This window comes from Cryptomeria japonica, chromosome 10, assembly GCF_030272615.1.
Source record: "Cryptomeria japonica chromosome 10, Sugi_1.0, whole genome shotgun sequence".
NCBI classification, from domain to species: Eukaryota; Viridiplantae; Streptophyta; class Pinopsida; order Cupressales; family Cupressaceae; genus Cryptomeria; species Cryptomeria japonica.
In genome coordinates, this window is record NC_081414.1 from 273,576,811 (window position 1) to 273,592,333 (window position 15,523).

Below are 15,523 nucleotides of genomic sequence, written 5' to 3' on the forward strand. Positions count from 1 at the left end.
AATACTAATGTGGATGAACCCAAATCTATAGAGGAGGCATTAGGTATAAATGATGTAGAATCCTGGAAGATTGATATGGAAAAAGAAATGAAAACTTTGAAAAAGAATGTCACTCGGGATCTTGTACCATTTCTTGAAGGGCAGAAACCTGTTGGTTGTAAATGGGTGTTCAAGAAAAAGAGTGGATTAGATGGAAGCTTTGAGAAGTATAAAACAAGGTTGGTTGTGAAAGGCTACTCTCAAGGTTGAGGGTGTTGATTATGGTGAGATATTTTCTCTTGCAAAAATGACATCCATTATATTTTTGCTTTCTATTGTTGTTGCTTACGATTTAGAGGTTGAACAAATGGATGTGAAAATGACTTTCCTTCATGGTGATTTGGAGGAGGATATTTATATGACACAGCCAGAGCACTATGTGGTAAAAAATAAAAGTAATTTGGTCTATAAATTAAAGAAATCCATGTATGGCCTCAAATAGAGTCCTAGGATGTGGTACCAAAAATTTCATACACGTGTTGAGTTTGGGATTTGAGTGTTCTGAATCAGATCACTATGTTTATTATAAATCTGATGGCAATTATTTCTTGTACATTGCATTATATGTTGATGATATGTTATTCATTGCTAAAGTGAAAGGTATGATTTTAGAACTAAAGTCTCAGCTTGCTGGTAGATTTGAAATGAGAAATCTTGGTGCAACAAAGAAAATTCTTGGGATGGAAATTAGAAGAGATGGAGAGAACATAAAGCTATGGCTAGGCCTAAGTAAGTATGCGAATTCAATGTTACAGAGATTCAAAATGCAGGATTGTAGACCATTGTGTGTTCCTTTTATAGTTTGAAAAAAATTATATGTTGCAAATTGTCCTATATCCCCATCAGAGATGGAAGACATGAGAAGAGTGCCTTACCAGAGTGCATTTGGAAGTTTGATGTATGCTATGGTGTGTACTAGACTAGACATTGCCCAAGCAATAGGAGTTCTTTCTAGATATATGTCTAATCATGGAAGAGTTCATTGGGATGCAGTCAAAAGAGTCTTCAGATATTTGAAAGGTACCTCAGAGTATTCTTTGTGTTATCATGGTAATTTAGTTGGAGACATGATTTCCCTTGATATTCATGGTTATGTGGATTTAGACTAGGTACGTGACATTGATAGCAGAAGATCCACTAGTGCTTATGCGTTTACTTTATTTGGTGGTGAAATTAGTTGGATGAGTAAGCGATAGGCCATGGTTGCTTTATCCACTACTGAAGCAGATTATTTGGCAGCTACTCGCTTGTAAAGAATCCATTTGGCTTAAGAGACTATATTCAAACATTGGAATAAAACACAGAGCCGTGACAGTTTATTGTGACAGTCAGAGTATGATTTGCCTAGCTAAGAACTTGGCATTTCATGCCTGGACCAAGCACATTGATGTTCAATATCATTTTGTCAGAGATATGGCCGAAGATGGCAGGGTGAAGCTGGTTAAGGTAGAAACTTTGATAAATGTTGTAGATTCTTTAACTAAGGCTGTGAGCACAAATAAGTTCAGATGTTGTTCGGAGTCTATGGATCTTATGGTCCCTAGAAATTATTTCATTGGGTTGATACTCCCTTTGCTCTTGCAAGATGTTCAACAAGTGGGAGAATTTTGGGAAAATGGTGTCTCAACCTTGCATTTACACAAGGTTACTATTTATAGTAAATTTTCATTTGATCATGAAATGGTGCAAAATTCTCCTAGAAGCTTCTAGTTGGTTAGATAAGCATGCTGGTAAATTTTTGTCACAAGATCACACCTAGTTTTGAAGATATTAAAGTTTTCATTTTGGAGGGTTGCAATTAAAGGTTTAAACTTAATTTTGGGGACTTTAGACCCTTCGAAATGCCCTGAAAAGTGGGTGTAAATGGTGTAGCCATTTATTAGGCAATAGAGCACTTTGCGAGCTTTTTGGCACTTCAAACAGTTCGTAAATCGAACACACGGTTCACAAGTTATGGCCTTCAGAAGTTTGTACTCCTGAAATAGGAAATATAATTTGTATCGGAAACATAAATGAGTTGTAAAAGGGAGGGACACATGTTGATGTGTGTTTTAACACGTCATAGGGCATCTAGAAGGGAGGTAGGTTGACTACACCTTATTGTGTGGTTTTAGCACATGGTTTTGTAATATTGTTTGACGATTTCTAGTATTGTATCTCCTATATATGAGGTGCGTGAGATAGAGGTTGTGTGTAAGAGGCTTATGGCTATTGAGTTAATTCTGAATCTCTGATTAGTGGTACTACTATGAAGAGCTTGCTTTGCAAGTATATTGTAATCTATTTTTGATTGGTGAACAAAATATTGTGCGGCTTTTGGAGTGTGGAGTTTTTCTCCCGAAAGGGTTTTCCCCACATAAATCACTGTGTTATGGTTTGAATGTTATTATGTCTATTTTTGTTAAGTTTCTATAACTGTTGTAACGATCTGTAAAAGTTTTTACATTACCCTCCTGTCAAGGTTAGTGTAGGAATTTGTTTCGCTACTTGATTTCCTTACAAGTGCTTAATCACCTTTGGTTTCAGTTGTGGGTTGTTGGGTTTTTTGAACTAATCTAGATTTGAGTGGGAGCTTATGGAGAAGACACTTTTTGATCTTGTTGTAGGAATCTTCAGATGACAAGTTCATCAGAGAAAATAGAGATGGAAAAATTTAATGGAATGAATTTTGAGATGTGGAAGCTAAAGATGGAAGATCTGCTAATAGATCGAGATCTATGGGATGTTGTTGGTGCGAATGTCCAAAGACCCTCATATCCTATTACATTGGCTCAATATGATGTTATGGACCAAAAAACCAAGGGTCTAATTAGACTATGCCTGGTAGACTTTGTTCTGATCAATGTCCATGAAGAAAACTCTGCAAAGAATCTATGGACTAAGCTTGGTGAAATGTATCAAGCGAAATCTTTATTAAATTAAATTTTCTTTAGGAAGAAATTGTATTCCTTGAAGGTGAAAGAAGGTGGATGAATTGCAGACCATGTACCTGGAAGCATTCAATATGTTGGTGCTTCAATTAGTATCTGTCGGTGTTAAGATGAACGAAGCGGAGAAATATCAGATCTTGCTTTTTTCTTTGCTCGATTCATGGGATTCTCTTGTTATGGCTATCGGTAGTACTTCTACTATTTTGAAGTCTAAAGATGTGGTGGGTGCCCTACTTGGTGAAGAGATGCGGAGGATGGTATCCCTTAGTTCAAAGGAAGTCCTAACTATTCGTGGAAGACCTAAGGAGAAATTCAAGAAGAATGAGAAGCACGACAAGTCCAAATTGAGAGGGAGATCAAAATCTCCTAGAAAATCCAAAGTCATTTGCTGGAATTGCGATAAACCAGGTCACATCCATAAGGAGTACAAAGAAGAAAAGAAGAAGAAAAGGAAGAAGTTTGATTTTGATTCTGAGTTCGAGAAGGAAGATGGTGATGCATTCATTGCATCTTTGGTGACTCATTGAAGTAATGATGCCTAGTTAATTGAATCAGGTGCATCTTTTCATATGACTGCCAATAGAGATTGGTTTTATGAATATGAAGAATTTAATGGAGGTAAGGTGTACTTGGGTGATGATTCACATTTAGACATTGTTGATCGAGGTAAAATTAGAATGAGCTCTTTTTGATGGTAGAATAAAAAGGATTAATGGTGTGCTACATATCCTTGGTTTAAAATGAAATCTGTTATCTGTGAGCAAACTGATAGATGTGGGTGTGTAAGTAGTCTTTTTTGAAACAAGATGTAAGATGATTAACGGTGCTATGGAATTGCTAGAGGTGTTAGGTTCAACACTTTGTATAAGCTAGATGCATACAGTGTTGAGTGTAATAGCACTTGTGTAAAACGTAAATATATGGAAGATTTGAGGGTTTTACCATCAGCAGATGGAAATGGCTTTCGAGTACCTAAGGGTGCATTTATGGAAAACAAAACCGCATTTAGTTTTACTTGAGTTCTCATAAAACTTGTGGTGTTTTGGATCTTATTCATTATGATGTGTTTGGTCATGTAGATGTTCCTTCGATTGGAAAATCCACATATTATGTTTCATTTATTGATGATTTTAGTAGAAGGATATGGGTATATTTTCTAAAGAGCAAATCTAAAGTTTTCAGTTGATTTAAAGAATTTAAAGCAATGGTTGAGTTGCAGACTCAAAAGAAAATTAAATGTTTGAGGACTGATAATGGTAGTGAATTTTGCTCTAATTGTATACACCTAAAAATGGTCTGAAGATAATTAATTAAATAGGCAATTATTTAATTAATCACCCTTCCAAATTTAATTGAATTCATTAGCAATTTGATTAAATTCTCCCATTCATCTACTTATTAATAAATCTAAGGATTTATTTAATAGGTTCATTTCAATAGTCCCCTTTGATTCATTCCTTCTACTCCCCTTCTAATTAAAAATAATCAATTTATGAGTCGTTGAAAGTTAATTAGCCTTTTCCTATTATTTAAATTTTTAAATTCAAATTACCCACATGCCTCCTAATTTCTAACCACCTCCTAACCATCCTCTAACCTTAGCCATTCCATCTAACCCTGGGTTTAACTAACCCTATCATATCTTGCACATCCTAACGTCCTTATCCTAGCCTCATATGAGTTGGATATCCTCCCCTTGAGACACATGACACTTATGCCACATGTATCTTCCCTTGAACACTTGTCACCACAGAGATGACAAGTGTCCCTCCCTCCAACCTCTTCTCCAACCTCCTCCAATTTCACCCTTGATATCTTCAGACTCAATCTTGACTGTTTATTCCTACCACCTCACCCCTCGCCTTGGAAATCCTATAAATATCCCCCATTTTGGAACACAAAGGATCCCATCTCATATCATTTTAGGCATTGTTATTATAGGCATATCATTTCTAGCATTCTAGTTTAGCATTGTTATCATGTTTTGCATCTTAGATCTAGCTTAATTTGGTTATTTTCTAGCATAATTGTTGAATCATGTAGCTTAATCAATCTCTATGCTAGCTTAATTGCATCATCATCATAGCTTAATCATGCATATCATTAGCTTAATTAGCCTCTTGGATCAATCTAGCATAATCAATCTCATCTAGCTTGCATATTATCATTTTAAATCCTCCGTCTAGGTGTAGTCAAGTCACTGGGATTGCTTATCTAGATTTGAGAGCAAATCCACACTCACATCTCAAAGGAGGTTATAGGTCACTTTGTCATGGTTTATCTTTTGTTTGATTTTAATTTTCTAACCATGCTTGTAATGATCTATTGAGTGTTTGTGTTGCAGTTGTAGGTACCCTACTTCACACACACAACTTTTTGGCACCCACCATGGGGCCTAGCCTCTTTGATCTTTAACAAGTTTTCTTTTTGGAAATCTCATTTACAGGTTGATTAGCTCTTTCGGTGTACAAATTATCTCTCTCGAGTTCCAGATTCATGTTCTTGGCCTCTTTTGTACTGTTTTGAAATCGCAAATGGCGTTTTTGGGAGATTTCTCAACTTTGTTTTATGTTTTTCTATACTTTAGCACTTTCAGTCTGTACTTTAGCATTTTTGGTCTATCTTGTAGTGCTTCTAGTCTATCTTGCAGCACTTGTGGTTTGTTTTGCAGTGCTTCTGGTCAATTTTGCAACGCTTCTGGTCAATTCTGCATCGTTTTCAATCAATTCGACAACATTTTTGGTGTTCAGAATAGCATTTTTGGTTAATTTGATGACGTTCTTGGAACATTTGATAGCGTTCTTGGTCAATTTGATAGCATTTTTAGTTTTTCATTGATTTTTCTAATGTGGTATTCTACATTTCTCATTTCTGCTTCTTGATTGTCATTTTCTCGAACCTAATTTGCAGATTATTGGTTTTGTAGGTACTTATTTTGCTATGAAAGAGTGGAGTCATAAACCATTTCACCATAAAAGATTACAATATAAACTACTAACATTATTTGCAGCCGCGAGATTTTGCACTAATTTTTGATAATTAGGCACACAAAATAATTACAATAGAAATGAACAAACATGTCTTATGTGTTTTTGATGATTGGCGAGTATGCTCTCACCTTTCTTAGGTGATCAGAAAGCTAGACTCATCTTTTCTTTTCAATAGTGTATATCTTTAGTGGGCCTGCCCTCCCGAGGAGCCTATAAGGCCAAATGCATTAAGGCCGGTGAGAGGGGAATGACCCAAGTGGGAATGGCTAACGCCAAGTACTTCAACCCACTATAAAATAAATGTTATTTGATGAAAATCAAGTTAACGACAGTGCTCGGGAATAGTTCTCTTCCATACATTCAGGTATATCAAACCTTAGTTTTCAAGGCTGGGAGACCTCTTAATTGAGTTTATACCCCGACGCGCCAAACATATCCCTTACTAGTTCCAATTAAAATTAAAAGCTACCTGGTTTACCTCCAAACATTATTAAATTATTAGTGCATGGAGGGGGAAGAATCTCTCCTTAAGACACTCACCATATGTCCCTCTTGGGTGTATGTGCGAACTTCCCTTTTGAGACCTTATTGCTAGGCTCATAATGGGACTCCACTAGCTCTCGCAAAGGCAAAAACATAGGCACCCTTTAGGGGGTGACAAGGCTGTGTGAGCTGACAGGGTACCAAGTGTGGGCTAAGAACTAATAATGAAGCTAATCTCCTTAGGATAGACTGAATGATGTGTTTTCAATTGTTCAAAACCTGTGAAAATTTTGGCTTTCTTTAAAGCTTCTTGAACATACACTTTATGTGTCCTTTGGGACAAAAATACAATTTGAATTATGTGTTTGTAAGTCAAGTCAAGATATCATCCATTGAAATACAACAAAAATTGCAAAATCAAACTTCAAATTGTCAAATTTACAAGTTTCACAATAGATTAGCTCTTTTGGTCCAAACAGTAGCTCTCACGGTCCGAACAGTCACTCTCAGGGTCCAAATAGTAGCTCTTTTGGTCCAAATAGTAGCTCTCATGGTCCAAACAGTCGCTCTTTCAGTCTAAACAATCACTCTTTCAGTCTAAATAGTCTCTCTTTCGGTCCAAACAGTAGCTCTCATGGTCCAAACTGTTGGTATTATGGATGTGTTGCACTAGTTTTGTCATTGATGTCAACACTTATCCTTTTGGAGATCTTTGGTTATGTTGAACCGACACATTATGTTCACCGGCAAGTTCAGTGACTTATGCACAGTCACCAATATATTGTTCACCGACATGTTATATTGTTCACCGGCAATGAGGATGACTTGTTATCATCTGGAGATCACTTGGTTATGTCGAAGACATGGTTTGGATATTTGGCTCTGGTGTTTTGGTTATTGGTCTAATCGGGTTGACATATTTTCTATTACCAACAAATTGGTCTAGGTTATGGACTGATATGCATTATCTATTCTAGATCAGCATGACACGTTATGGAGATGATTTATTGATTGGATATTGTTGTAAATATATTGAGCTGACATGATGCATCGCATCTTGACTTATTTGTAATTGATTTAATTATAATATTCTTAGTGAGCCGACCTACACATTTGGTCTTAGGTTTTGGTATATATGTAAGATCTCAATTGATGAGATAGATGTAGTAGCAGAGGAGGTAATGTAATGGTACATGGTATATGGTATTATAACATGGTATGTGCGAATATTGAAGATCATATGAGCAGACCATAGAGAAGGTTCAAGGAAGGTTTGAAGGTGATTATGAGAGCTTAACCGGTACTGCATCCATCATTGGAGATGCTACTTTGAGCAGTACATTATCATTGGATTTAACCATCCAATTGTAGTCAGTGTGACTCCTATTTTGTGTTTGAGCAGTGAACTCTAGGCGGTTGGCCTTTCTGCATGTGCAGACCCCATTTGTATACACATATTATCTGCAGTAGTATCATCTGATTGTGAGTAAGGTTTCCCACCGTGTTTTTTCCCCTTACAGGGTTTCCATGTACAAATCTCTGTGTTATGTGTTGTGGATGTTGTTTCTCTTTTTGTTTCATGCATTAAGTTTCACCGGTATTGTTATTAACTATTAATCTATTAACCGACATTAAGTTTGGTTTACTAGTATAATGTATCAAGTTTTATCAAGTTATATTTGGGTTGAAATTCATAGTCAACTGATTCACCCCCCCTCTCAGTTGCCTCCCGGGTCCTAACACAAATAGTCGCTCTTTTAGTCCAAATGGTAGCTCTCACGGTCTAAACAGTAGCTCTCTTGGTATGAATGCTTTCTTTCTCATATTTCAACAGTAACTCTCCAAGGTTGAGCTTGCTAGGTATAAAAAACAATTTTCTCAATCTACACATTAACTCTTGGGGTCAAAATAACCATTGTCTAAGTTATAACATCACTAGTTTAAACTTCTGAGTTCTTGGTCTAAACAGTAGCTCTTCTAGTATAAACAACAACTCTCTTGGTTTAAACAACAGAGTTTATGGTCTAAACAACAGCTCTCTTGGTCTAAACAACAACTTTCGTGGTCGAAACAACAACTCTCTTGGTTTAAATAATAGAGTTCTTTGTCTAAATGTCAACTCTCTTGGTCTAAATGTCATCTCTCTTGGTCTAAATGCCATCTCTTCTGGTCTAAACGTTAGCTCTCTTGGTCTAACATCATCTCTCTTGGTCTAAATGTCATATCTCTTGGTCTAAACAACAACTCTTTTGGGTTGAATATCAAATTGCTCATGTTTCAACACTAGATCTCCTAGTTTGCACTTGCTAGGTCTAAATATCAGTTATCTGAGTCTAAAAATAAAAAAGTTAGGTCAAAACAACAATCTCCTAAGTTCAAACACCCAATTTGCTAAGTCTAAACATCACTGTTTTGAACTTTAGAATCATTGCACTACACAATAGCATTTTTGGTTATTATAGCAGTGTTTCTGGTAAGTTTGTTAGCATTTCTGGTTAGTTTGTCAGCATTTCTAGTTTTTATAGCAGCGTTTCTGGTAAGTTTGTCAGTGTTTCTGGTCAGTTTGTTCGCATTTCTGGTTATTATAGCAACGTTTTTGGTAAGTTTGTCAGTATTTTTGGTCAGTTTGTTAGCATTTCTGGTCAGTATAGTAGCATTTTTGGTCAGTATAGCAACGTTCTCGGTCAGTTTGTCAGCGTTTTTGGTCAGTTTTTCAGCATTTTTGGTCCATATAGCAGCGTTTCTGGTCAGTATAGAAGCGTTCTCGGTAAGTTTAGTAGTGTTTCTGGTCATTTTGTTAGCATTTCTGGTAAACTGCACCAAAATTAGAAAACAAAAACAACCCATTTCTCAGACAATCAAACATAGAGACCAGGTCATCTTCTCGGGTCACTTAGTTAGGCAATCTTTTGTTAAAATAGATTCGAAGAAAGACACACTAAGGTTCTCAAGTATTCATCTCCAACAAGTTTAAGATCTAACATCTCAAAGTGCAACATCACACCTTTGATAAACTAATCACTCAAAACATAGTTTCTCATTAGGATCTATCATCCTCTATCATGAAACTGCAACGTTTGATTAGGATAACCTTGTCCCGCATCGTAGGATATATCGTTCCTATTGGACTTGGTTTTATCAAAATCATCATCATTGCACTCCAAACTAAGATCGAAAAACTTACAAATCTACAAATACTTGAATGATCTTTTCATGTCATATCACTCTATCATACCTACATTGGTAGTTGGTCACTTATCGAAACACCTTCTAGACAATTGGATCCTTGCACAATATTCAACACATGTGTATGCCCGTTTTAACTAGAGCGCAGAGACGAAAGATCGAAGAAACATAAATAGAAACATTGGAAATAGCTGAAGATCATAGAAACATGGAATACCAATGCAAAATACAAGAAGAAGACATAACAGGTCAACAAATTAGAGAAATCAAAAGCCAACTATGTCAAAACCTCACAAGGATTCAAATGCATCTCCAAAGAAAGGTGGCTCTTTTATGCAACTCTTAAAGAGATCCCTAAGCAATTTTGGTGAGGAAGATCAAAATCGTGCACCTATGTCTAGTAATGACTCATACCCCCATAAGAAAATTAACTCTCCAAGGGCATCTATCTATTCCTACACCTCTTGAAAACTTGCAAGAACCTTCCATAGCATCCTCACCAAACAATACACCCAAAGATGAAGTTCCCCAAGGGATATCCATAATTGCCATCAAACCTATTTGAGAGGATCATATTCAAAGCCCATCTCCTTCATATCCAAGCATTGATTTCTTGCAACATCCCCATAACACTCCCTTGCAAATTGAAGTCCTCATTCATAGAATGCTCATTAAATGTGTCCTAATATCTGGGGGAGTTGGATTAAACATTTGATTATTGAGTCTTGTCTGTGCTCTAGGTTATTCTGAAGATGCAGTGGATCCTTGGAAAAAGATAAAAATCAAAGCATATGATGAAGAAGAGCGTTCCTCTAAAGGAATTATGATATTAACCATCAGAGTGGGACCTTTGCAGAAAGACACAACATGCCAAGTTATAGACTTGGATCTATCATACAACATACTCTTTGGAAGACCCTAGATACATGACATACAAGTTATTCCATCAACATATCATCAGTGCCTGAAATTTCCTTACAATGGGCAGGAAATCACGATCTCAACATATTCAAATCCATTTCAGTACTGTAGTAATCTAAAACCAAATCAAGAGGTTATTGTTCCACATAATAAGGATGCATCTTCTTCAAGCACACAATCCAAAGAAAAATCATTTGCCCCAATCTTGTCAAGTATGGAAAAACAAATGCAGCTAAGAGATCGAAGGAACAAAGAATATTCACTATCATGGAAAAACAAACAAGAGCAACTTGAAATTGAAAGGGAAGAAGAAGATGTAGGTGTCGATGCAGTTCATGCATATGCAGAGAACACATTAGGAATTAGATCACTTGAATTAGAATCACATTCGGTTGACTTGGAATTAATTGAGGACAATCAAGACCTATTTGCGAGAGGTCATTCTGACGAGAGTATCGTTCCAGACATTGAAATACATATCAAAAACTTTGACATCTCTATCATGAACCCTAATATCTTTGAAACAATTCAACTTGAGGATCCTTTACCCTTAATCCATCTTAAACTTATGGATTGGGAAAATGAAAGACATATCACCATTGATACCTTTCCTAATGACCATGCCATATCCTTATACCTCAATACAATCAAACCCGCAACAACTTTCACCAGGGATTTTGCTAGCACATCTTCCAATCAAGTGGGTGCCAAATCTCCTAGTCACAAAAATGAAAATAAAGAAAACAATATCAGGTCTAATGCTGAAAACCATTTATTGGCAACATTAGACCACAAAAAAATAAAAAGAAAGGACACATCTAATGGTGAAAACCTCCTCGAGGCACCAGAAGATGGGAGATTTGACACCTTACATGAATACTATCAAGAGAGGTCATCTATCCTGATAGAACCAACAAAGGTAGCTACCATTGACACAATTGATCTACATCCAATAATCTCTCTATCAGAACACAAAGGGCAGCAATATTTGGAACCCTTCAAAAGATGGTGAATCAATTTTACCTAGTCATATGCAGACATTCCAAGGTTAGTTCTAGATCTTATAATACATCTCCCAAATATCAGTCCAGGAGAAGGCATCAATAATGGAACATAGCATGGATCAGGAGCAAGCATTATATTCATCACACCACAAGGTCATACAATCCCAAAGGCGCACAAATTAAGCTTTCCATGCACCAATAATATAATAGAATATGAAGCTTTGGTCACAAGAATAAATATGGCATAGAGTGGAACATTACACAACTACATGTCTTTGGAGATTCTCAGCTCATCATCAATAAAATCAATGATGATTATCAAACAAAGGATGAAAAAATAATGCCTTATAAGAAGATGGTTGATGATGTCAAGAAGTATTTTATTGAAATCACTTTTGAGTAGATTCCGAGAAATGACAACAAAGAAGAAAAGACCATGGCAACACTTGCTTCTCTCCTTCAGACATAGGAAAATCAAGAGCATTATGAATTCCTGGTGGAAGAGTTATTTTACCCTGATCATAATTATCCCAATTCCCAAACTATATGTCACCTTATTGGGCATGAATCCTCCTGTTATGGCCAAACTTATACATACCTGAAATATAACACCCTCCCTCTTGATTTGTCAAAAAATCAAAAGAGAAACTTTATTCGCCAATCCTCCCATTATACTCTTGTTGCGGATACCCTTTTTAAACGAGGTCTGGACGGTACTCTTTTAAGATGTCTTGAGCAAGAAGAATCTGAGAAGGCCTTAAATGAAGTCCATAATGACTTATGTGGCACTCATTCAAGTGGTCTTACCCTTTTGAAAAAACTCATACGCTTGGGCTATTATTGGGTAACTATGGAACGAGATTCTTTTCAGATAGCTGAAACATGCAAACAATGTCAGATCCATGGAAATTTAATTCATGCACCAGCACAAGAACTTCATGCTTTGGCAACATCTTGGCCTTTCTGCCAATGGGGTCTTGATCTAATAGGAAAGACAAATCCTTCTTTATACAATGGTCACAAATTCATCCTTGTAGCTACAAAATATTTCACAAAATGGATTGAGGCAGTACCTCTCATCAATATCACAGGAAAACAAATTGCTGCATTTATCTCGAACTACATCATCTGTCGCTATGGACTACCCATGACCATTATCACTGATAATGGGTGACCGTTCAAGAATCAGGATGTACAAGAGCTATGTGAGAAATTCAAGATCCAACACAGATTTTCCACACCCTACTATCCACAAGGGAATGGGCAAGCAAAAGCATCAAACAAAATTATTTTGAAAATCCTCAAAGAGACAGTGAATGATGCTGGCAGAGATTGACATATTCAATTGAACCCTGCTCTATGGGCCTACCATACCAGTATCCACACACCAATAGGCGCCACACCTTTCTCTCTTGTCTATGGATCAAAAGCAATACTACCACTAGAAGTAGAGATACCTTCTCTACGAGTATCATTAAAAGGCCTTATCCTAGATGAAGAACAATGCATATCTAGATTGCAAGAGTTAGAATTGATCCATGAATGAAGACAAAATGCCTTTGATCATTTAAAGGTATATCGGCAAAGAATGTGCCGAAGTTATAATCACAAGGTCAAACCACAAGTCTTTCAAGTTGGGGAACTAGTACTAAATGAAAATCCATGAAACCAGTTAGATTGAGAAAAGAAAGGGAAGTTTGAACCAAACTGGTTAGGTCCGTTTGTGGTCACAAAAGTATTTGGGTTAGGAGCATATCAGCTATCAACATAGGACAGGGATCACCTTGAGGAACCCATCAATAACATGCATCTAAAGAAGTTTTATGTTTGACAAAGCAGAAAAATCCAAAAAAAAATGTAAAAAAGAAAAAAAATCCAAAAACAGTGGAAAAGCAGAAAAATCCAAAAACAGAGAAAAAGCAAAAAATACAAAAACAACGAAAATAGTGAAAAACAAAAAAATCAAATATGAGAAAAAGTGCAATAAAAATAGATGGTGAAAAGATGGCAGACAGGCATTATCTATCAGCTTGGTTGATGCAAACAGGCGTTATTTTCTTGTCTGTTGTCTGTAAATTAATCGTTAATATGTGAAAAGTTGTCTTATGACATTATCATCAGAGTATCATCAAAGACATTTTGGATTTGCATATAGAAATGGTTAATACTGCCTATTTTTATGCAAGCAACACTCAGGTCATCTTGGTTCAATTATACCTCGATGCTTGTGCTAACTTGCAATATCAAAACCCAGGAAAGTAGTGCTCAGGTCATCATGGTTCAATTATACCATTGATGTTTGCACTCACTTCCCACATTTTAAAAAGATCAATGATGACAAATGCAATAACCCAGTGACTGGTCCGATTGCGGCTTTGCATTTCATTTGCATTTAGCTTTGCATTTCATTCTTACATAGGATCACAAAAGATCATCTTATCCAAGGCCAAATCTATCATAGGAATCATCAATGTATCATCATAGGTATATACACAATCAGAACGATGACTCATCTCTCTCCAGATATTGTCGACCTAGTGCAAATATTATGCTACTCCCTCAAGTATGCCAACATCAGCACATCTGAATGTTCCTGCAACATGATATCAACAAACTGTCAGTTCTTTATCCAATCAATCTTATCAATTCTATCAATCGATCTCATCTGATCTATTCTATCATATCTTATACAGGATGTATCTTTCCTGGAACCAGACATTCTGATCAAGTCTTATACAAGATATATCATTCTTGAAACCAGAGGCTTTGATCATCTTTGTCTTATACAGGAGGTGTCATTCCTAAAACCAAACTAAATCTCAATCTTATTAATCTAATCAATCTTATCAGTTCAATCAAGCTTTATCAATCATCAAATCCTGAACCACATCATAGTGATCAAAGAACTCGTACTTTCATCAATCAACGTTGCAGAAGTCAAATCATTTCTAATCGGGAAATCAATTTCGCAATGATCCAAACACTCCAAAGGTCAATTATCTCAATTGATCTCCCGAGGGGGCATCATCGTACCACAATCTATCAATCAATGTTTGGGGCATCCTATCGAACCAATATCACATCACTATCATAAAAAATGAGATTATTCTTTGAATCAATGCATCATCACACCTCGCTTCGAAGAGGGGAAAAATGTATACACCTAAAAATGGTCTGAAGATAATTAATTAAATAAGCAATTATTTAATTAATCCCCCTTCCTAATTTAATTGAATTCATTAGCAATTTTATTAAATTCTCCAATTCATCTACTTACTAATAAATCTAAGGATTTATTTAATAGGTTCATTTCAATAGTCCCCTTTGATTCATTCCTTCTAATCCCCTAGTTAATTAAAACAAATCAATTTATGAGTTGTTGAAAGTTAATTAGCCTTTTCCTATTATTTGAATTTTTAAATTCAAATTACCCACATACCTCCTAACTTCTAACCACCTCCTAACCATCCTCTAACCTCAACCATTCCACCTAGCCAATGGGTTTAACTAACCCTATCCTATCTTGCACATCCTAACCTCCTTATCCTAACCTCCTATGAGTTGGATATCCTCCCCTTGAGACACATGGCACTTATGCCACAAGTATCCTCCCTTGGACACTTGCCCTCTTAGGAGCAAGGCTCCTTGACACTTGTCACCATAGAGATGATAAGTGTCCCTCCCTCCAACCTCTTCTCCAGCCTCCTCCAATTTCACCCTTGATATCTTCAGACTCAATCTTGACCGTTGATTCCTGCCACCTCACCCTTGGCCTTGGAAATCCTATAGATATACCCATTTTGGAGCACAAAGGATCCCATCTCATATCATTTTAGGCATTGTTATTATAGGCATATCATTTCTAGCATTCTAGTTTAGCATTGTTATCATGTTTTACATCTTAGATCTAGCCTAATTTGATCATTTTCTAGCATAATCATTGAATCATATAGCTTAATCAATCTCTATT

General features: G+C 36.3%; 1 protein-coding gene across 1 annotated transcript in view; it reads left to right on the top strand.

Moving 5' to 3' along the window:
• Nucleotides 1–15,523, top strand: part of LOC131035460 (uncharacterized) — a 123,216-nt gene that overhangs the window by 17,544 nt on the left and 90,149 nt on the right. The window contains exon 2 of the mRNA XM_057967155.2: nucleotides 8,971–9,209. Within this exon, the coding sequence (XP_057823138.2) occupies nucleotides 8,971–9,209 (239 nt within the window). The remainder of the gene's footprint in view (nucleotides 1–8,970; nucleotides 9,210–15,523) is intronic.